At 42.4% G+C, this 22,722-nt stretch overlaps 2 protein-coding genes across 4 annotated transcripts; one reads left to right on the forward strand and one right to left on the reverse strand.

Annotated features, from left to right (window-relative positions):
- Nucleotides 1-1,445: 1,445 nt before the first annotated feature.
- Nucleotides 1,446-18,114, forward strand: LOC110525447 (glycine dehydrogenase (decarboxylating), mitochondrial). Of its 2 annotated transcripts, none has more exons than XM_021605564.2 (25): nucleotides 1,446-1,852; nucleotides 2,030-2,108; nucleotides 4,548-4,683; nucleotides 5,235-5,399; nucleotides 5,772-5,849; nucleotides 5,946-6,093; nucleotides 6,299-6,495; nucleotides 6,702-6,798; nucleotides 6,935-7,040; nucleotides 7,224-7,363; nucleotides 7,814-7,894; nucleotides 8,019-8,116; nucleotides 9,884-9,968; nucleotides 10,124-10,165; nucleotides 10,506-10,648; nucleotides 11,069-11,144; nucleotides 12,085-12,210; nucleotides 12,429-12,578; nucleotides 14,061-14,173; nucleotides 14,395-14,536; nucleotides 14,988-15,099; nucleotides 15,743-15,838; nucleotides 15,992-16,164; nucleotides 16,637-16,717; nucleotides 16,874-18,114. In XM_021605564.2, exons 1-25 carry the CDS (start codon nucleotides 1,571-1,573, stop codon nucleotides 17,012-17,014), a joined length of 3,087 nt encoding a protein of 1,028 aa, XP_021461239.2. In that variant the 5' UTR covers nucleotides 1,446-1,570; the 3' UTR covers nucleotides 17,015-18,114. The 2 variants fall into 2 exon arrangements, with proteins under 2 accessions (XP_021461239.2, XP_021461240.1); XM_021605565.2 differs by having other exon boundaries at nucleotides 2,030-2,148; nucleotides 16,874-17,501.
- Nucleotides 18,115-18,308: 194 nt separating this feature from the next.
- Nucleotides 18,309-22,450, reverse strand: zgc:114041 (MFS_MCT7 domain-containing protein). 2 transcript variants are annotated; one of them, XM_021605567.2, is made up of 5 exons: nucleotides 22,294-22,450; nucleotides 20,976-21,056; nucleotides 20,623-20,766; nucleotides 19,397-20,185; nucleotides 18,309-19,246 (listed from the first exon to the last, which is right to left on the reverse strand). In XM_021605567.2, the coding sequence occupies exons 2-5, from the start codon at nucleotides 20,998-21,000 to the stop codon at nucleotides 19,038-19,040; spliced, it is 1,167 nt and encodes a 388-aa protein (XP_021461242.1). In that variant the 5' UTR covers nucleotides 21,001-21,056; nucleotides 22,294-22,450; the 3' UTR covers nucleotides 18,309-19,037. The 2 variants fall into 2 exon arrangements, with proteins under 2 accessions (XP_021461242.1, XP_021461241.1); XM_021605566.2 differs by having other exon boundaries at nucleotides 20,976-21,200; nucleotides 22,294-22,445.
- Between the last annotated feature and the right edge of the window lie 272 nt (nucleotides 22,451-22,722).

Here is a 22,722-nt window from a genome sequence, read left to right on the forward strand (position 1 = left end):
ATCATCTCCTCCTTAAAGTCCTGATACTGGTTAGTACACTCAGCCCTTGCCTCCCAGATTGCCGTGCCCCACTCACGAGCCCGTCCAATAAGGAGAGATATGACGTAGGCGACACGAGCAGTGCTCCTGGAGTAAGTGTTGGGCTGGAGAGAAAACACAATATCACACTGGGTGAGGAACGAGCGGCATTCAGTGGGCTCCCCAGAGTAACACGGCGGGTTATTGATTCTGGGCTCCGGAGATTCGAAAGCCCTGGAAGTGGCCGGTGGATCGAGGCGGAGATGGTGAACCTGTTCTGTGAGGTTGGAGACTTGGGTGGCCAGGGTCTCAACGGCATGTCGAGCAGCAGACAATTCCTGCTCGTGTCTGCCTAGCATCGCTCCCTGGATATCGACGGCTGAGTGGAGAGGATCCGGAGTCGCTGGGTCCATTCTTGGTCGGATTCTTCTGTTACGGTGAGTGAATGAGGACCCAAAAGCGAACTAACTTAAACAGAGCTTCTTTAATAACCAAACATAGGTAGGCTCAGATAGACCGGCAGATTCCGACAGGACAGGACAAGGTTACAGCAAACATGACGATAGTCTGGCTCAGGCATGAAACACAACAAACAAGAATCCGACAAGGACAGGAACAAAAACAGAGAGAGATATAGGGGACTAATCAGAGGGAAAAGGGGAACAGGTGGGAGAAGGGGTGACGAGGTAGTCAAGAGGAGACAAGGAACAGCTGGGGGAAAGCGGGGGAGAAAAGGTAACCTAATACGACCAGCAGAGGGAGACAGGGTGAAAGGAAAGGACAGAAAGACACAACATGACAATACATGACAAAGAGGCTTGGCTTCAATGTGACCTCCATTCTAAAACAACATTCTATGTTACCTTTCTTACCCCTTCACAATTTCTGTCATGGCACGGCAGGCACTATCCATCAGGCAAGATAGTTCCATCATTATATTGCTTTCAACAAATATTAAAAATAACTGGATAATTAAGGTACCCTACATCAACCAGCATAATAAAACATGCCTCCTGGTGGCCCTGTGAACATTGCCCAAGGAGGGCACAAGACAAAATAATGAAAATAAAATAATTGAGATAAAGATTTAAAACACATTTTGTACCTCATGGGATTGCACTGTTTACTTACTTAGACGATTCCCCTACACATGTACAAACATACTGCATTGGCATGTCGTTTCGAGCGCTCTTGCTATGGTCGTAAACATGTAATACATTTTAATTAATACAAAACACAGCATCTTCGCTCCAACTGACAGCTAACTGGCGGGAGATGATGGTCGCCCGATACAAAGCAGCGGATTCGTTTTATTTACAGTGGGCGGGCACGTGAGAAAGTTCACTGCAGCTGTTTGACTGGGGCTCGTCAGCGCGTCAGCGACCTTTCTCTTATCGATTGGTTAGTTATTTTTTAAGGGGCAGGCGTAAAAACTAAGCAGTTTGAAGTAGATGGCAGAGACTTTGGGAGAAATCACATGTCTGAGGGATTCAGTTGAGGTCGGCAGTGTGAAGGATTTCTTTGAATAGCTTTTTGTTTTAGTGAGTTAAAAATGCAAAGCTGTGCAAAGTCTTGGGGGATCCTATTCGCCAAATCGGTGAATTCACATGCACCTTGCAGACATATATCTGGTCAAAGCCGATTCTTTGGGAAACTACAGACTAGAATCCAAAACCGAAATGCTTTTGTAACTGTCCGCGGTCTTCGGATGTCTGCAGTCTATGCTTCCAGACAGATAGACAGAATACTGCCGAGACACGATGATTTTGCAGAGAGACATATTGGTCCAGGCGAACGGGAGAAAAGGGAGATGCTGGATGTTCTTGGACTTGAGGTAAGATTTACAAACATTTGGATAAATAGAGAATTGATAAGACAGAAAGTAGGCTAATGTGTCGGATCTAATGCCTTGCAGGCGCTCTTGCATGTTTCTTGTCATAAACAGCTGAACTTTCAACAATGTATATAGTTTTAGTGCGTTTTTTTTTGTGATCTATACATTGTTTTACAGTCAATCGCCCAGTTGATAGAAGATACAGTTCCAGAATCCATCCGTATTCAAAGAAGTATGAAAATGGATGATCCTCTCTGTAAGTATTCAAAGAAGTATGAAAATGGATGATCCTCTCTGTAAGTTAATCTTCTTTCATCATCTTTAACAGCACGTGTTATTGTTGATGTGTGTGTGTTCTCTATATAGAAGCGGGATTTTATAACACGGTGAGGCAATATTGCCTCATCGTGTTATAAAATTCCGCTTCTGGTATGATTTAGTTTTTCCATTGCGTTTCATTATTGCTGTTGATTTCCCCGTCAAATGTAATCTTGATTTGTTTTATTTATTTGCATTTATGTTTTGTCTGCCTATTTTGCTGGTCTGAGTTTTCTTTTAACATTGTAAATCAAGCCAAGCAAGCGACTGGCTGAAATGTAGGTTGCACTCCTATTGTGAAGCCCTCTTCACCGTTAAGTCTTCCTTTGAACATATTTGGAGTTGTTTTTGCGGAACTCAACGAGCAGCACCAATCTCCTGTTGGGAAGCCGATGCTAATAGGATGGCAATTGGAGTGTAAAGTTCAGCCTTGAGCTCCTGTCCCAAGTCCAGTTCAATCTGGTTATAGCGTTAACATTACATCACAGACGAATGACATGTGCAAACGAGCTTCATGGAATTCCTAATATGGTTAATTTGATGGGTTTTGGTATTCTTACTTTAATACATTTTTTTTTTGCATTTAATAAGAGCCAGACGGATTTTCAATCGATTAAGAGAACTAGAAGACCTTTTAAATGTCTTACTATCAATAATAGTTTATTGTCTATAACACACTCACTAGGCATATTTCCCTGGCAAACCCCTGCATTATTTCTCCAGAGACTGAAGTCTCATACTGTTATCACTTGAGATTTACAAGTCTATAAAATACTATTCTGGACAAGTACAGTACATTGTATTACTAATTTACCTTGTTCTGTGTAATGGGTTGAATTTATTAAAATCATTGTTCTTAAGCAACTGACAATATGGCCATAATATACAATATTTAATTAAGCAAAGTCATTTGAAAACAGACAAAAGTATTGCTGATGACAATTTTCATCGAAGGCACATCAAAGAGTATTCTTATTTTGCCAATATTCTCACCAGGCCACATTGATGATAGATACACTCTTAACAGTGACCCATCTCTACAATAATCAATGTAATACAAACTACTCGTTTTGGAGTGTCAGTGTCATGTATAGAAACTCTCAGCTGTCAAAATCCCTAGTATTATTGCTGCATAATTTTCTGTTTTGCATCAGTTACATTAGTCATTGTTTTCACTATCCTGATATTTCAGCAGTGCTCAACATGGTGAGAGGAATAGGTAATGAAGGCTTGGACTAGTGTACTTAAATACTACTGTACTACTTACTGATCAGATGATCTAAAATAACACTTATCTGCTATTTGGGGACTTTCCAACATTATTGTTATGCAAAGTGATTGACTTAATATTCACAATGCTTAATAAGTAATAAGAAGGTCGAGGGGGGGTTCTAAGACCACCCTCGGTCACTCCTTTCTGTCTTGTTCCATTATGTAGCTAACCATGCTGAAGGAACAAACTGGAGGCTATACTGCTTTTTGCCTGTTCAGCTTTTGGGGGGGGCTTTGTTTGCAAAGCCAGCAAGGGATTCTCTTCACAACAATAGATGTGCTGGATGGTTCTGAATCAGGCTTTTCTGATGCTTTGAGGAACTTTGGGACCATGGGAAAACTGTCCTCTCTAATGAAATGTGCAGCTCCACAGTAGCCCCCCCACGCACACACACTAAACCACTGGCCTCCACTACTGATAATGCTTTCACTTATTTTGTTATTAGTAGTCAAATGTTAGATTTCCAAACACCCTTCTCTTGTGCTGCTGAGTCATAAAGCAGGACATTTTTTTAATGGATTTACAGTTAAATTCTTTGCCACCTAAACTCAAACTGCAAATGTTCACCTTTTTCTGATCGTATGGTGGTATACACCATTAGAAATAACCATAGAAATGCTCATCCTGAATATGAGAGTACTTTGGGCACTCGATTCAGAGGGGTAGTATTGTCCATTCCTTGCTGAGGGCGTTGCTAAGCAGCGACAGCATGCCTGAGGAATTCCAGTGTCTAGGTGTATATTGGTTGATCTCCCCCACAGCACTGGAGAATTAGGCTAGATTACTAACCTTTGGGAAAGGGCCCATATGTTGCACATAATTGTCCCCTACAATAGATAGAAATATGATGCACAAATGGAAGTGCATTCTACACTCACAGAAATGTTGTATACAGTTCACACAGAACACGGCACAGTGACGTGGAGTACACAAAGCTGTTTAGTGTCATTTCCTTTCCACTCCATTTTGACAGTGAATCTGATGCTATATGATGTTACTGCCCATTTGTTTGAGTGGTTTGTTCAGAAAATGTATGGGTATAATTGTTTAATGCACCTTTTCCTCAAATATATGTGATGCCAATTGTGATTTCTATTTCTGCAGGCGAGAATCAAGTCTTGGAGCATCTCCAAAAGATTGCATCAAAGAACAAGGTGTGGAGGTCTTATATCGGAATGGGCTACTACAACTGCTCAGTGCCTCCAGTTATACAGAGAAACCTTCTGGAGAATTCAGGATGGTAACGGTCACTTTGGTACAAACCCACAAAAACAAAAGAGTTGTGATGTGTTCTGCATCTAGCCAAGTTGTCTCCATCAGTAGGGCAAGATACTGTTTGATTGTGCACTCAAGGTGCATATATGTATGGGCTTCTGCTTGTCATTAAATCACTAATTGCTACATTGCAGAAAAATGTGCCCCTAATCAAATACATCTTTTGACTTGAGGCTCAAGTTTCCAGTTTAGGTTTGCACTGCATTAAATTACATCCTCACATGTGGGATCTTGGGATCTGTTTTTTGTCCGACTTAAAACAAGACAGCACTGACTTTTTCTTTATTTTCATTAACTTCCACCCACTTAACCCTAGTATCTCGATTCCTTGAAAAATAGTTTTGTTTTTTCTGTGTATTGTAATACATTCTTACATTTAAAAAAATATTTTAGTAATTTACCCAGAGTGATTAGTGCATTCATCTTAGGATAGCTAAGTGAGACAACCACATATCACAGTCGTAGCAAAGTACATGTAATGTGTAATCATTTCTCTGTGTATCCTGTTCTCCTCAGGGTGACACAGTACACCCCCTATCAGCCTGAGGTGGCTCAGGGTCGCCTGGAGAGTCTGCTCAACTATCAGACCATGATCTGTGACATCACGGGCATGGCTGTGGCCAACGCCTCTCTGCTGGATGAGGCGACAGCCGCCGCTGAGGCCATGCAGCTCTGTCATAGGTGAGTGGAGAATAAACATAAGAGAAATAGTGGCTGACCATTAAAGGGTAGTTAATTTAGTATCGTTCATGTATAGGGTCTAGTTATAGTCTATAAATAAGGCCCAGAGTTTCTCCTGGTGAGGTTACTTTTTCATGAAAAACTCCTGGCCCTACACATGTTAAAGGTGCACTATGCAGAAATCACTTCTCCATTTCCTGGTTCCTAAAATGTGCAGAATTTGTGACGAAACAAGCAAGTATAGTGTAGAGTATCATTATGCTTCTTAGACTTGCTTTAAATGAGAATGACAGATCTATAACTGCATTTCTATGTGGTCAGGCTGCCTAAAAAGTGACATATTACATCGTTAATTGTTTATGTTCCCTACAGACAGAACAAGAGAAGGACGTTCTACATCGACTCACGATGCCACCCTCAGACGATTGCTGTGGTGCAGACCAGAGCCAAGTACGGACATCCTTCAAAGCTTCACTCAGACCAAGGTTAGAACTGTGTACTAAAAGCAGCATCCTCATTTTGGGTGCTCTGATTGTTGACCAACAGCTACATCGGGGTCAAGACTGTGCTGAAGCTGCCTCATGAGATGGACTTCAGTGGGAAGGATGTGAGCGGTGTGCTGTTCCAGTACCCAGACACCGACGGCAGAGTGGAGGATTTCACTGCGCTGGTGGACCGCGCTCACAAGGGAGGGGTAAGAGAGCTGCCACGTTTGACATTGGTAGTAATGGTTTATTAACCTAGGATGCTATCTTAAAGTAAATGTGGGTTGGGGTTTGGTAGTATTATTTTGGAATTGTTGCTCCTCGTTTGGTAGGAAAGGACCCCTCAGTATGTGGTGATTCCAGTTTGGTGCCGAAGTGACTTGTTTGAAGACTCCCCGTCTCTCATCCCTGCAGGCTCTGGCTTGCTGTGCCACTGACCTGCTGGCCCTGTGTGTGCTGCGCCCCCCTGGAGAGTTTGGGGTGGACATTGCCCTGGGCAGCTCCCAGAGGTTCGGAGTACCACTCTGCTACGGTGGTCCCCACGCTGCCTTCTTCTCTGTCAAAGAAAACCTGGTCAGGATGATGCCTGGCAGGATGGTGGGAGTGACCAGGTGAGAGCCCTTAAGATTCACATGGGCCCTGTTCAGAATGGAAGTCAGATCTCTTGAGATTGTTCAATGTTGGGCTTTATAAACATGTTGATTGACTTCATAGAATTCTTGCTCACAGTGGAAAAGACTGAAATATACAGAATGCACATATACATAAAGACTATCTCGATGCACATTGGTTTGAAATGTCCCTTGTTTGTCTGCAGGGATGCAGCTGGTAAGGAGGTGTACCGTCTGGCTCTGCAGACCAGAGAGCAGCACATACGTAGAGACAAGGCCACCAGTAACATCTGTACTGCACAGGTACTGTACACCCCCCCCCCCAATACCGACACGCTGTGCTGTCAACCCCCCCCCAGTAGTTGTCTTCATTTATGAATTATTAATATTTATTTTTTGAAAATAAAGTTTCTCACCTTCAAATGTATCTGTCTTTCAGGCTCTGCTGGCCAACATGGCAGCCATGTTTGGGGTGTATCATGGACCCCAAGGCTTAAAGCACATTGCTGAGAGGACACACAATGCTGCACTGATACTGGCTGAAGGTATATCCGCTGACACCCTGACTGCACTGATCCATTGCAACTTTTACGATCAATCAATAGTTAGCTAATTTCAACTATAAGGGTGCATTGAGAAAGACAATGGTAACATAGCTTATTTTCAGATGATTTACAAATGTATTCTTTGAGTTTTTAGAAATGCCTCTCTCCCTCCTTTTGTATCAGGTCTAAAGCGGGCCGGACACAGGCTGCACAGTGAGATGTTCTTCGACACGCTGAAGGTTGGCTGCAGTGTGGCAGCCAAGGACATCCTGGAGAGGGCTGTCCAAAGGGAGATCAATCTGCGTGTCTACAGTGAGGGAGTGGTGAGTAGTAACAGATACAGTTTGGGAACAAGTTACATACACATCCACCCAGTGTTCCCATGTCGTCAGTTTGTTTTGATATTTTAACCAGCGTGTCGTGATTGCGTTTGGTGATGGGGGACAAAATAAATGTATGCACGATGGGCACGCGCAGCCGGTTTGGGTTCTGTGTTAGAATACATTGTCATTAAAGCACACAGAAGCATAGATGCACTCATATTAAGACCCCCTCCATAGAGCTCCACAGTGGCGGTGTCATAACCTAGCAGTCAAACAGGGAAATGGTTCCAATTGTTTTTGAAACATTTATTTTTCGCATAGGGGATTTTAGAAACACTTAAAATAAGGGCGGCGTTTCATTTAGGCTTAGCCTGGCGTGATGTTTTGTTAACCATGTAAATCTCTCGGACAAGTTGACTTTTGGCTGAAATTATTTATTTGTTTACCTAGTTAGGTGTGTCTCTGGATGAGACCGTGACGGAGAGAGACTTGGACGATCTGCTCTGGGTCTTTGGATGTGAATCCTCAGCGGTACGTTTGCTTTCAATGGAATAAGATAATGCATATATCCAGCATTGCTTTCTTAAGAGCGTGCAAAGGTCCGTCTTGAAGGCATAGGACAAATATCAAATTTAATTTAAATCTCAATTTACAGGAGCTGATTGCTGAGAAGATGGGTGAAAGGGTGAAAGGCATTATGGGTAGTCCTTTCAAGAGGACCAGCAAGTACCTCGTTCACACAGTCTTCAACAGGTTGGTCTGTTTGTAGCTGCTAAATATTACAATATTTGCCGTAATAAGGATGAGCTTGTTATGCCATAACTGTTGATGACTTGTGTTCTCAGTGATGATAGTATTATCAGTATAATGACACCAGACTGGTGAGAGACATTAGGTGACGTTCCGTGATTATTGTCTTTGTCCCAAACTCCAATTGATGCTTGGTAGAATAATTCCTTGCACTGATAGCATAAGGTTGTTACACATACAGTACCAGTTGAAAGTTTGGACACACCTACTCATTCAAGGGTTTTTCTTTATTTTACTATTTCCTACATTGTAGAAAAATAGTGAAGAGCTCAAAACTATGAAATAACACACATGGGTTCATGTAGTAAACAAAAAAGTGTTAAACAAAAATATATTTTAGATTCTTCAAAGTAGCCACCCTTTGCTTTGCACACTTGACATTCTCTCAACCAGCTTCACCTGGAATGCTTTTCCAACAGTTCCCAGATGCTGAGTACTTATTGGCTACTTTTCCTTCAGTCTGCGGTCCAACTCATCCCAAACCATCTTAATTGGGTTGAGGTCGGGTGATTGTGGAGGCCAGGTCATCTGATGCAGCACTCACTATCCTCCTTGGTCAAAAAGTTGCCCTTATACAGCCTGGAGTTGTGTTGGATCATTGTCCTGTTGAAAAACAAATGATAGTCCCACTAAGCGCAAACCAGATGGGATGGCGTATCGCTGCAGAATGCTGTGGGAGCCATGCTGGTTATGTGTGCCTTGAATTCTAAATAAATCAGACTGGGTCACCAGCAAAGCACCATCACACCTCCTCCATACTTCATGGTGGGAACCACACATGCAGAGATCATCCGTTCTCTTACTCTGCGTCTCACAAAGACACGGCGATTGAAACCAAAAATCGCAATTTGGACACATTTCCACCGGTCTGATGTCCATTGCTCATGTTTCTTGGCCCAAGCAATTATTGATGTCCTTTAGTAGTGGTTTCTTTGCAGCAGTTTGGCCATGAAGGCCTGATTTCACACAGTTTCTTCTGAACAGTTGATGTTGAAATGTGTCTGTTACTTGAACTCTGAAGCATTTATTTGGGCTGCAATTTCTGAGGCCGGTAACTCTAATGAACTTATCCTCTGCAGCAGAGGTAACTCTGGGTCTTCCTTTCCTGTGGCGGTCCTTATGAGAGCCAGCTTCATCATAGCACTTGATGGTTTTTGCGACTGCACTTGAAGAAACTTTCAAAGTTCTTGATATTTTCCAGATTGACTGACTGTCTTAAAGTAAGGATTTACTGTCATTTCTCTTTGCTTATTTGAGCTGTTCTTGCCATAATATGGACTTGGTCTTTTACCAAATAGGGCTATCTTCTGTATATCACCCTTACCCTGTCACAACACAACTGATTGGCTCAAACGAATTAAGAAGGAAAGAAATTCCACAAATTAACAAGGCACACCTGTTAATTGACTACCTCATGAAGCTGGTTGAGAGAATGCTAATATAAAATATTTTCATTTAATTTCACACTTTTTTTTGGTTACTACATGATTCCATATGTGTTATTTCATAGTTTTGATGTCTTCACTATTCTACAATGTAGAAAACAGTAAAAATACAGAAACCCTGGATTGAGTAGGTGTCAACTTTTGACTGGTACTGTATAAGGGATAATACAGGGTTTAAGCACTAAGGTTTTAAAGTAAAATAACACATTAGGCCTAAAACCTATCTTTATAATCTTGATTCACTCCTATTCTTCACCCCATGCAGTTACCATTCGGAGACCAACATTGTGCGCTACATGAAACGCTTGGAGAACAAGGACATCTCTCTGGTTCACAGCATGATCCCACTGGTGAGTTATGGGAAAGCAAAGAAGAAATGTTTTACTTTTTTTTTTTTTTTAACTTGAGCATTTTTTACATGGTCTGAATACTAAAAACTTACGAACTACTGAAAAGATTTCTCGGCCAACGCCATTTGTAATATCCATTTTGTTTTCCATGTCAGGGTTCCTGCACAATGAAACTGAACAGTTCTTCAGAGCTCATGGTGAGTTAATATCAGGGTTGGGGTCAATTCGGTTAGAAGGCAGTCAATTCAGGAAGTACTGAGATTGCACCAATAATTAAAGGGCTTTAGCTTGCAATGATTTCACAATAAACTTAAAAGTAAAACCTATTTATTCTAAGTTTCCATTTTTAAATTCAAATCAGTTCCTGAATTGACCCCAACCCTGATTAATTAATATTTTATTTTTCCTCCTTATGGTGGTGGTGTTGTGAAAAACACTAGCTTACCTTATGACAAAACATTGTACAAGTCATAAGGACATCGCTGACTGTCATTTCCCATATTTCTCCCTTTGTTCTCTCTTTCCCACTGTTTTTAGCCCATCACCTGGAAGGAGTTTGCCAACCTTCACCCCTTCTGTCCCCTGGACCAGGCTGAGGGTTATCAGCAGCTCTTCAGGCAGCTGGAGAAGGATCTCTGTGAGGTGACTGGCTATGACAAGATATCCTTCCAACCCAACAGGTAAGCCCCTCACTGACAGCAATATTCAGTCTGGGGTATTCATGACCAACTGGGATTTCAGTTTGCCAGACTCCTCATCCGAGCGTGATTTCCCTGTCGCCCTCTGTTACACATACCACGTTGTCCAATTGATACATTTTATTTGATCATATAACTCAGTTTGTGGCTGATAACTATGGTTCCAAGTCCCCCACTTATCAGTATAAATGGGGCTGATGAAAAGCACATCGTGCTACATTGGCCTGGAAAGATAGCGGCCTGGTTGTTCAACTCTTATTCCATGCTTTTCCTTTACAGTTACTATGACGCTCATATAGACTAACCTTTGAACTCGGCACGTTTTGATTATGCTGAGACTTCACTGGGAGCATGTGTCTGTGAGCATGTCTGGTACATTAAGACTATAACCTCGTCTTTCAGTGGTGCTCAGGGAGAATACGCTGGCCTCGCGGCCATCAAAGCCTACCTGAACTCTAAAGGAGAGGCCCATAGAACAGTAAGTATGGTTCTGATGAAACTAAACACATCTTTGCTAGCACACATGCTAGGCCCTGTAGAATCAAAATAACCCACCCTTGGTTAAGTGTTATAACATTAGATCAAAGTACATGTTGGGGTTTGCGTACTACAAATGACTTTAATTCATTTTCAGTCTGAATGTTTGCTGCCGTCACCCATTTCCCTGCAAACAACCTGTATGTAATACGTGATACTTAGACCCACCTACAATCATTTATCACACGTAAAGCCATAAAGGGACTCCATTTTAAGTACAATCACTTGTTTGTCAACAGACATTGTATTGGAAAAGCTCAATCTGAAGATGAGGGTTGTTTTGGATACTTCTACAGGAACTTTGAAAGGCCCCAAGTGTCACAATGTGCTGGGTTGAAGTGACTTGAGTACATCTGGTGAAGATAAGGATGCTCGTTCAAGTAGCTTTCCAGTTTTATAATTTGGCCTTTATTTTTTAACTATTATAAGCACTTCTTTGATAGTGGCGTGAGCTCTTGAATCAGTCAAGGTCCACAGTTGTGCAAATAAGGGATAGAAAATACCACACTGTCTGGAAGTTACTTGATTCCAAGATCCCATATTTGGTGTTTTTTGTGAACTGTAAGTCATGGGCAAAATAGATTGAGCTCAGTTTGTTTTTCCTGTTAGGGGGGGAAATGTAAACGTTACCCAACAAACACACAGGTCTTGGTGACCTTGTGTGACAATATTGCAAAATGTCAAAATAAGTCTCCTTATAAAAGGGATAAAATAATTTGAAGACCTATTTTAAATAATGTTTGATGTCAATTGTAGATTTGTGCTTCGAAATCTTAAGACTGTGTGATTGCATATCTAATGGTTGATTTGTGTAGTCTTAATTCTCTCTTTTACTTTGATGGTCTGAGTGCAACTGTTGCTGATATTTTCCTTTTGCTCAGGTTTGTCTGATTCCCAAGTCAGCCCATGGTACCAACCCGGCCAGTGCCCAGATGGCTGGCATGAAGGTGCAGGTGGTGGAGGTGGACAAGGATGGCAACATTGACATGGCAAATCTCAAGGCACTGGTAAGAGCTGGTTGGAGTGATTCTGCTAATCTGATTCTATTAGAGTAGCCTTTCAATCTAACCAGCCGCACTAAAAAAATCATTGCGGAACATGGCCCGACAGTCAGGTCACTCACTATGTACTGGTAGTGTAATTGGCAGTCAATTACCCCCCCACCCCCATAAAAGTGGAGTGTCATGTTGCAGAGTCACAGACTAACACATTATTCCCCTCTCAGGTGGACAAACACAAGGCTAACCTGGCAGCCATGATGATTACGTACCCCTCCACTTTTGGTGTGTTTGAGGAGAGCATTGATGATGTCTGCAATCTCATCCACCAGAACGGAGGACAGGTCTACCTGGATGGTGCTAATATGAACGCACAGGTGAGAGAAGAGTATAAGCTGTGTACTAAAACTGTTGAAAGATCTTTTTTGGTAAAAAAAATAATAATTGGGTTACTTATCCAGATGTTAATTGAATCATGGACCCATTATTTTAATGTTGAGTCATATTACAGCAGTGTATTTGTAAGAACCTTATGAAAGTATGTATATATTTTTTACAAGTGTCTCAGGGATTGCACTATTCTACAGCGTATGGTTGAATATTTTCAGTATTTTACAAATGTTCCGTCCTGAGAATAAATCACTTTTCTCTCCGGGTAAGCCAGTATTTCCCGCCAAAACAGGAAGTGCCATTCTAAAGCATAAATACACTACATGGCCAAAAGTATGTGGACATCCCTTCAAATTAGTGGATTTGGCTATTTCAGTCACATCTGTTGCTGACCGGTGTATATAATTGAGCACACAGCCATGTAATCTCCATAAACAAACATTGGCAGTAGAATGGCCCATACTGAAGAGCTCAGTGACTTTCAAAGTGGCGCTGTCATAGAATGCCTCCTTTCCAACAAGTCAGTTTGTCAAATTTCTGCCCTGCTAGAGCTGCCCCGGTCAACTGTAAGTGCTGTTATTGTGAAGTGGAAACGTCTATGAGCAACAACGGCTCAGCCGCAAAGTGGTATGCCCCACAAACTCACAGAACGGGACCACAGAGTGCGCGTAGAGTGTAAAAAAAAATGTCTGTCCCTGGTTACAACATTCGGTACTTAGTTACTAACTGCCTCTGGAAGCAATGTGAACAGAAGAACTGTTCGTCGGGTGCTTCATGGAATGGGTTTCCATGGCCGAGCAGCCACACAAGTCTAAGATCCCCTTGCGCAATGCCAAGAGTCTGCTGAAGTGGTTAGTTCCAGTGAAGGGAAATCTTAACGCTACATTATACAATGACATTCTAGTGAATTCTGTGCTTCCAACTTTGTGGCAACAGTTTGGGGTAGGACATTTCAGCATGACAGTGCAAAAAATGAGGTCCATACAGAAATGCTTTGTCAATCGGTGTGGAAGAACTTGACTGACCTGCACAGAGCCTTGACCTCAACCCCATCGAACATCTTTGGGATGAATTGGAGTACCGACTGCGAGCTAGCCTTAATCGCCCAACATCCGTGCCCAACCTCGAATGCTCTTGTGGCTGAATGGAAGCAAGTCCCTGCATGTGCCAACATATTGTGGAAAGCCGTCCCAGAAGAGTGGAGGATGTTGTAGCAGCAAAGGTGGGACCAACTCCATATTAATGCCCATGATTTTGGAATGAGATGTTCCCTGAGCAGGTGTCCACTTTTGGTCATGTAGTGTATTTGAGCTATTCAATTGGAATATTTTTGAACCCAGGTCTAATGCATTTTACCCCCAGAGTACAGTAGCGCCCTCTTCTGCAAATCAGTGTAACTTTGGAGAATTGCCTTTCTACCATATTGTCATCACCGCTCTCTCCTACCTGGTCTGCTCTCTACTCTACAGGTCGGCCTGTGTCGTCCTGGTGACTATGGATCTGACGTCTCTCACTTGAACCTCCACAAGACCTTCTGTATCCCCCACGGAGGCGGAGGACCAGGGATGGGACCTATTGGAGTGTAAGTGAATGCACATTGATGGGCTAAGCACAAACTCAACCTGCCCAAAGCAGATCTCAACCTGCCCAAAGCAGATCTATGTCTGGCCAAATCCATTATAAATGTGGAGTTTTTTTCCTGGTCAGGAAACACTACTCTAAGTATTAGTGCAAAAAAAAACAATTAAAAAAGTGGCTAAGTAATTACTTTTGACTTTAAATCAAGTTGTGTATGTTAAACAGGAAGGAGCACCTCGCCCCGTTCCTGCCTAGCCACCCAGTGGTCTTAATGTCAGCAGGCAACATGTCCAGCTCCCTGGGCACCATCAGTGCTGCCCCCTGGGGCTCCAGTGCCATCCTGCCCATCTCCTGGGCTTACATCAAGGTCAGTACTACATCTATCCTAAGAGCAGGTTGACGTTTGTCATGAATATTGGCTTGGAGGAAGAACTGAGTGATATCTGCTAGATTGGCCAGATGCAAAGTCAATATTGGCTATATTGTGAAAATGTAATGGAAACCAACATGTGGTTTTTGGTCTTTAATTTAAGGTTAGGCATCAGGATTAGCAGTGTGGTCAGATTGACTTTGTGGCTATGCCAGCTTGTGACCACTGCAGAGCTGCCTCCTGTACACAAGTCATGACATTACATGCCAACATCAATCTTATGGTTCAGTGCCATGGAATTTCAATAATGATAGATTTGTTAGAATAGTGTTATTCAGGATACTCAAATTGTCTTTCTAGGCAAATGCAGAGAGAACATGCAACTAAAGCAGCGACAACAGTTGAGTACATGTCGATATAGACCATGACCTTGTTTCCTACTGTGTAGATGATGGGAGCCAAGGGGCTGGTTCACGCCACAGAGGTGGCTATCCTGAATGCCAACTATATGGCCAAGAGACTGGAGAGCCACTACAAAATCCTCTTCAAAGGCAGGAAAGGTGAGTGGTAGTTCCTATTCACCCCATATGGCAGCGTTTTCCAAACTAGGGGTCATGACCTTGTCGGATTTCTTGATTTGAAAATGGGTTCGCGAGAAACTAATGTGCCATTTCGTTCATAGAACCACGGGTACATGAGTAATCTTTTGCTATCCGCTACAAGCGGTCGGGACAAACAGAGCGGTCTGTTTTACTTCCTACAAATGTGGCTCACATTTTTATTTTTTAACAGTTGGAGCTATAAGCTATTATGACCCCATTCCTGAAAGCTAAGACTCGCAGGAACACGTACGTGTCTTTTTCCCTCTACGATGCGCACAAGCTGCACAGGACTTAAAACAGAGTGGACAGGACCAGTCACCAAATCTGACTGGAGGGAAAAAGAACACCATCACTGAAAGCAATGATCTTTTCTACACAGAAGATCATACAATTATTGCCAGATGATCTTCTTAGATTTTGTTCCTAAACTTTAATACCTTTGCATCTGTCACTTGGAACCATATTCCATTTGTAATGGATGGTCACACTCCCAAATAAAAGTCAACATTTAGCTTTTGATTACATCACTTTATAAAGTCCTTCAGTAATTAGACAACACTAGCAAAATGTTCCTTTAACACCGATTTGTTTTGGTCCACAGGCTTTTGTGCTCATGAATTTATTTTGGATGTGAGGCCATTCAAGAAATCTGCAAACATTGAAGCGGTGGATGTGGCGAAAAGGCTGCAGGATTACGGTGAGCTGGAACACACTGCATTAACGGATAGTTGGGCACTGCTGAAAAGTCAACATGGTCCACTTGTCTCTTACTCTAAGTAAAAAAAAATAGGAATAGTTTTATTGAATTTACCCGTGAGCCTCATCCCCCTGTGTGTCTGACCTTGGTCAGGTTTCCATGCCCCCACCATGTCGTGGCCCGTGGCAGGAACCCTGATGATCGAGCCCACTGAGTCGGAGGACAAGGCAGAGATGGACCGCTTCTGTGACTCGCTGATGGGAATCAGACAGGAAATAGCAGATATCGAGGAAGGCAGGATGGATGCCCGCATTAACCCATTGAAGGTACGTCACTGGCCTGACTCAGACAACTAACAAATTGCATGTCAAGCCATGTAATCAGCTACGTACAGTGGTCATTAAACTCATAGCAATTTTACTAAGTCAAATCGGTGTTAGTTTCAACTTAACTGTTTTGTGTTGTTGACATCCTCTGAGGAAATGGCAAGCATTTTTGAAACTGTCTGTTTTGAGATGGGGTTTCTGAAGTGTAATTATTTTTTATTTATGTATGGTTTGGGTACATACGAGAATAGGACGAGTCAACATTATTTGGGGTTGGAATTGAGTATGAACTTAAAAAGCAAGATTTTCACTAGACGGTTTAAGAAATACCACTGTGATATGGACAACCTTTTATTATAGTGTTATTGAGCATAAATCTGTGCTTTTAGTGGTGGCACCTAAAATGTAGCATGAGTTGCTTTACGTCACCAGACCAGCCAAAATAGGTGTTGACTGGGGTCTGTGTCCACAGATGGCACCTCACTCCCTGGCAAGCATCACCTCCTCTACCTGGGACAGGCCCTACTCCAGGGAGTATGCTGCTTTCCCCCTGGTGAGTCTTCCCTCTGGAAAACATCACACACTACCAACTCCACTAAAAATGTTTGTTTTCATGATTCATGTGAATGTCAACATGTTTACATCAGCGTTAGCAAAATCTCTTTCTAATAAACTGTTAACAAGGTAAACTCACTTTCCCCATTTCCAGCCATTTGTGAGGCCCGAGACCAAATTCTGGCCATCCATCTCCAGGATTGACGATATCTACGGTGACCAGCACCTGGTCTGCACCTGCCCCCCCATGGATGTGTATGAGTCACCATACGAGGAGAAGAGAGCTTCCTCATGACAAACGCCTCCGCTATACCAGTCATCACACTTCCAAATTCTGAAAATCCATTGAGTTGTATCGTCCACTGTAGTTTCTGTATTTCAATGTGCCTCGACTCTTTTCTGTTGTACAAATAGTTGCCTTGACTCTCCCTTCATGACGTTTTTATGCTCTAAAGTAGCGGGCCGGACTGACACGTTAGATCAAGTTGTAGGGTTTTGTTAATATTGGCTGTGTTCTGTGCATGAAAATGTTTAAAATGTGTATTTTGACGTTTGCCTAACCACTTATACTAGTCTTGATAGGAATTATGGATAGTTTTAATGATCTTTAAGGAAAATAGTTGTATTGAACATTGTCAATCTTTTGTTCAGTTTGAAGTAGACTTCAGTCATTTCTTTTCCACATAAGGAAATACTGCCATCTAGATGTGAATGTTAAACACCAATAACGTTCTCACATGATTTGTTCTGAGACACTAATACGTTTGGACATTAAAATATTTCCAAAACAGAGACTAAGGTGACACTGAAGAATATGAATTTATCGAACTAATTGGGCTTTAAGTATTAGTTCAAAGAATGACTGTTCAGTTCTGTCTATGGACATGGCATGAGAACCCCAAGAAAGTTCATTCCTTTTGTTAATCCTATTGGGTGATCATCTTTCCTTAGCCTCAAATACATTGACTTACTGTACAACTGGGAACAATCGTGGGTGCACGACTTTAAAGTGCTGTGGTGAATATCAACGTAAAGATCGTTAGACCCAGAACAGAACTTAAGGGCTACAGCCTGTATGCGTGATTAAATTACACATCGACTTGTGATTGAGGTCATTTTTGCAACTCATTCAACACCATGTATGAGACTGAATTTGAAGAGCTTGCAAAATTGAGCATCAGTTCCAGTCACACACTTGTTCTCACAAATGACTAGCATATGCCTTGGTCTGGTTAGTGTGTAAGTGAAATGGTAGCAAATCAACTTAAGGATCAGGGGAGAGCAATTGTTCCCTAGACAATTGACTCAAACCCATTGGGATAAAAGGTGCAGATTTGTGCCATTGTACAGACACCATTTTTTTATTCAAGTGCAAAAATAAACACTTGATGGGTGCAAAAGTACCCTTGTATTTATGTCTTGTTATATTTGGGGGGGGGGGGGGGTTTAGTCTAGGCAATATCACACATTCAAGTGTTTTAACTTGCAACAGCTGCATGGGATTTGTTGGATTTTAAAGTTGGGTCGTTTCATTGCAGCCAATGGCAGTGAAGGAAGATTTAAAAGCCACAGAAGACATTCAGCTTTTGAAACAGACTGACCATTATTTCAGAAACATTGTTATCAGGGGAGGACTAAATGGTGTGGCAACAGTTGACAACCTTTGTGGATGGAAGGAATTTGCACAACCATGAAGCTTGATATACTTGAATAGAGTCTATTGAAAATAAATCAGTGGTAATACAGATAAGGCACTGGTGACATGTGAAGTGCTGAGCCACAGCACCAGTACTAGATTGCCATGTGCAATTTTCTACTGTGTAAAGGGGATAAATAACATTGATCATTAACCCTATAGCACATGACATTCCAGTTAATGTATGGGTAAAACGGCACATCGAAAGTACTTAACTTTACTCACATTATATACCTAAGCATAGGTGTTAGCAGCAGGTCTAACCAAAAATCATTTAATATATATTAAAACAAATAAAACTTTAGATGTTCATACAGGTATACTGTATGCCAAGTATATAACAGACAATTTCAAGACAAATCAGTGAACATTCAAATACATCATGGTAGGCATTAAAAGTGATAAAAACTACTTTACAACCTGGTCAAACATATGTAAAACAGGGAACTTCACAAATGGTGAATGACCAGGTATAATGTCAACACCCTCCATTACTTACTCCTGTGACGCAGCTTAATATAGATAAAACCCTGACTAGGTGATACAAGCTCAGAATGAAGCCATCCCAAGTGCTCATGAACTGCAAACAATTAACTGCCATATCCCCTGAAACAGAGTAACATTATTTGCAGTTGCTCTCACTAACAACCAGCTTCCCTCCCATCTTGTAGGCAAAGGCCTGAGTGGCCTCTAGCTCGGTTTCACTGGGAGAGGCCTTCTTCCGCTCGACAAGTCGGTCCACCAGCACCACAAACACACCAGATAGGATGAGAACCAATCCAGACAGGTAGAAGCATGCACCAAAGTCTTTGTCCAGGTCAACCAGCCAACCTGTGCAAAGAGAAGAAATTTGAGCTCACAAACTGCTGCCCTGGATGAATAAACCAGTAGCTTCAATGATTAAAAGCTTAGTTCATGCAAAGTGAAAATGGGTGCAATTCAGTTAGTGCATGTCAACATTGTAATTTCACCCCATCTCACCTGCAGCAGGTGGACCAATGAAGCCCCCGATACTTCTAAAAAGCATGAAGAGTCCCAGGCCGCTGTCGAACCCCTCCAGGCCCACTATGTCCACAATAGACGTCACATGGATGGCTACAACGCAGCCAAACAGAAAACCGTAGAGCGAGGAGAAGACCAGAAGGACTGAGTAGTCCTTGCCAATGGGCAGCAGCAGTAGCACTACCCCCAACATGGTGACAACCATTGTCAGCAGTTGTAGGTTCCTCACCAGCCTCAGGTTGGCCAGCCAACCACAGGCTAGACGACCAAGCAGGTCAGCCAATGCCAGCACAGACAGGATGGACGCCGCCCAGTAGTTCTTCAATCCCAGGCTGGTGGCATAGGGAACCACGAATAGAGGTGGGATGAAAAATCCTGCAGCAGCGAAAATGGCAAACAGGATGTAGAGCAGCAATTCTGGTTTCCTTAGCAACTTCCACTGGAAGCTTAGCTTTTTTGGTGTCGGGTCATCATCAGCTTTGGAGTCCGGGTGGTTGTCCTTATTTGGCTTTGTGTGATTATGGGGTTTGGATTCAAGAGGTCTCATGAGGGCACCACAGACGCAGAGGTTGAGCTGAAGGCTCCCTATGACGAGCAGAGCTCCCTGCCAGGTGTAGACCTCGATGAGCCACTGGAAAAAAGGACTGAACACCATGGCGAAAACACACTCCCCGGAGCTGGCTATGGCGTACGCTATGGGACGCCACTTCAGGAAGTAGTGGCTCACTATGCTGTTGGCTGGTAACCAGGAAAATGAAATTCCCAAACCTAAAAATAAAGCAAAGATAAATCAAGGCTCTGTGTTGGTCTGTTACTAAATGTAATACATGTGTATGTGCTCAAATTTAATGAGCCAACATAGCTAATCAATAACTACACCAAGTTCAGTTACAATGTGTTCTGGTTGGGGTCACAAGGCAAAACTCATCAGGATTGTTTACCCTCAGGGATGACCATTTCAGTTCTATTTTCTCAAACTCCTGAAATCATAAATCACTTGAGGTAATGCCTTTTGTTTTCCTCTAACTGATTATTTTAACTGTACTGGTACAGTAGGTTTTATGGGTTGGTGTGGTGATCGTCGTCTCCTGTGATTGGTCATCGACAAAAAAAAGTAGTAACTTTATCACCCTGGGAACACACAAATGTAAACTGTTCTTAAATGTTACGTTTTTTTCCCCCACTTGGGGAGCCCTCAACCCTACCTTGCAGTACGCCTATGCTGAGATACATCCATGGAAGACTGAGGTCGAGAGACGCCAGGATCATCCCTGAAGCACTGAGGAGCCCTCCCGTCATGATGACTGCCCTCTGGGTACAGTGCATGCTCAGGACACTGGCAACTGGGGCTGAGGGGAGGAGACAAATTATTACAGGAACTAGAGTGGATTGTTCTAGTGGTTTCTACAACAAAATGTCAACCTGGTCTCTAGTTGCTTGAGCAGGTTTGTTTATTTGGCCAACTTATAACGCTCTATAACCATGCAACACATTTCAGTTGAATAATGAAATAGAAGTTAAACTGCAATGTAAACAAGACAAGTTTCCCCTCACTTACCTCCCAAGTGAAACATGACTATCATAGTGGAGGTGACCCATGAGGTGGTGCTGGTGAGGACTCCAAAGTGGTTCTGGATCTCTAGGAAGAATAGGCCGAAGTTCTTAAGGACGCCTGTAGTGAGGCCCATGATAAAGAAGGCTGAGGTGACCACCACCCATCCATAGCCCCCATCAGGGGGGCCACCGGCCTTCATACCAGGGCTCTGCATCACAGCTCTACAGTCTTCGAAGAACATATGTACAGTAGGCATATGTTCACTGCTGCAATGTGGTCAGTAAATGGGTGGATCCACCACTTTATTTCATATTTCATACATTGACATCGTCATAAAGAGCACATGTTCAATTGAATAAAAAACGAATCTTGCCCCCCCCCCCCCCCAAAAAAAAAAAACTGTAGATATTAAAAAAGGCACTTAATTTAATATAACAGGCTTTCAAAATGAAATATTTGTGCACAATTTCTACTTAATGTCAAAGGCAGGCAAAAGGCACTCATTTCGTGGACACAAATACACTTAGTTGCAACCTGGTCTCAGAGCATTTGTATTATTCTGTATGTAAATACAACACGCTCCATTTAACTATATGTTACATTAGACAGATGGTTACTTAAGGCAAAAACAAAAGGAGGGTTGGACATATACGAAAAGTCTAGCAACCCAAAGGCTGCGAGTTCGAAGTGCATCACATGCAACTACTTAGCATGTTAGCTAACCCTTCCCCTAACTAACTCGTCACCGAATTCTTAAACTTAACCCTAGAGTCTAGCCTAGCTAACATTAGGGAGCTAGCTAACGTTACTCGCTAGCTAGAATTAGTAACATATGTTTAGCCAATTCCTAACTTAATTGTACGTTTAGCAAATTCCTAACATGTTAACTGTCTCGGATTTACGTACAGAATAATACGAAATGCTCCGAGACAAGGTTGACAGCGAGTATGAAACGCTTTCTTAGAGCTTCAGCTTGTCTGCCTGAATGTATTTCTGAGCATGATGACCGTTTCTGAATTTCTGACTATTAAGTCGTGTCCATCGGCGCTCTAAACTTACAGCTTCTCGGTCGTTCAGGCGAATGACCGAACGTAGTGGACATGCACTGCAAACCAAGCAATGACGATCCGCACCACTTGTGATACAATGCATCGATCCACAATATCTATTCTTCCTCGCAATGAGATAACAGCAGTTACGGCACTTGCATCATGTCTAGTCATTCTGCCTTTTTTTTATGTCTAAATTGACAGTATTTATCCTGCTAACCGTTCTGAAAACTCAACGCAAGCATGGAATAAAGAAATTGAGTATCACTCACGACTGGATCGTAGCCTCCTCACTTCCTGCTCTTCTCCTCCTGGTTTATTGGGAGATATTGCTGTTCTCTTCTACCGGCCATATCGTAATTTCTATTTCAGCGCGGGATGGTCTTCTATATATACATGTCGGAGTTGGACACTCCCCTTCGAGCTCATGCTCATTATGTACGTCACGACTGTAGTATGATCTAAAATAAGGACGCGCGACAACAAGGTTCTAGCTCCAGCCTGTTTATTAACCTAAACCTCGCATGTCCTACATAGGTACGGATACCCCCAAGGAACATCCTACTACATCTTCCCCTCTCCCATGAACAAGAACTCAACATGCATAACCACTGAAGCATAACTGAAATGCAATTTGGAAACCAATATTATTCTCTAACATGCTACTTCCCATCCTGAAACAGTATGAAAGCATTAAATCA

The sequence above is a fragment of the Oncorhynchus mykiss genome, chromosome 6 (genome assembly GCF_013265735.2).
Source record: "Oncorhynchus mykiss isolate Arlee chromosome 6, USDA_OmykA_1.1, whole genome shotgun sequence".
Lineage (NCBI taxonomy): Eukaryota > Metazoa > Chordata > Actinopteri > Salmoniformes > Salmonidae > Oncorhynchus > Oncorhynchus mykiss.

What these genes read in the sequence shown, in the direction of transcription:
- zgc:114041 (XM_021605566.2), bottom strand. Translation starts at nt 21,186, where the DNA reads ATGCAGAGCCCTGGTATGAAGGCCGGTGGCCCCCCTGATGGGGGCTAT. An exon ending in AGTCATGTTTCACTTGGGAG is followed by an intron (nt 20,767 to 20,975) that starts GTAAGTGAGGGG and finishes TCCTCCCCTCAG; the next exon opens with CCCCAGTTGCCAGTGTCCTG. An exon ending in CATTGGTCCACCTGCTGCAG is followed by an intron (nt 19,247 to 19,396) that starts GTGAGATGGGGT and finishes CTCTTTGCACAG; the next exon opens with GTTGGCTGGTTGACCTGGAC.
- LOC110525447 (XM_021605564.2), top strand. Translation starts at nt 1,571, where the DNA reads ATGCAAAGCTGTGCAAAGTCTTGGGGGATCCTATTCGCCAAATCGGTG. An exon ending in GAAAATGGATGATCCTCTCT is followed by an intron (nt 2,109 to 4,547) that starts GTAAGTATTCAA and finishes CTATTTCTGCAG; the next exon opens with GCGAGAATCAAGTCTTGGAG. An exon ending in ACCGCGCTCACAAGGGAGGG is followed by an intron (nt 6,094 to 6,298) that starts GTAAGAGAGCTG and finishes TCATCCCTGCAG; the next exon opens with GCTCTGGCTTGCTGTGCCAC.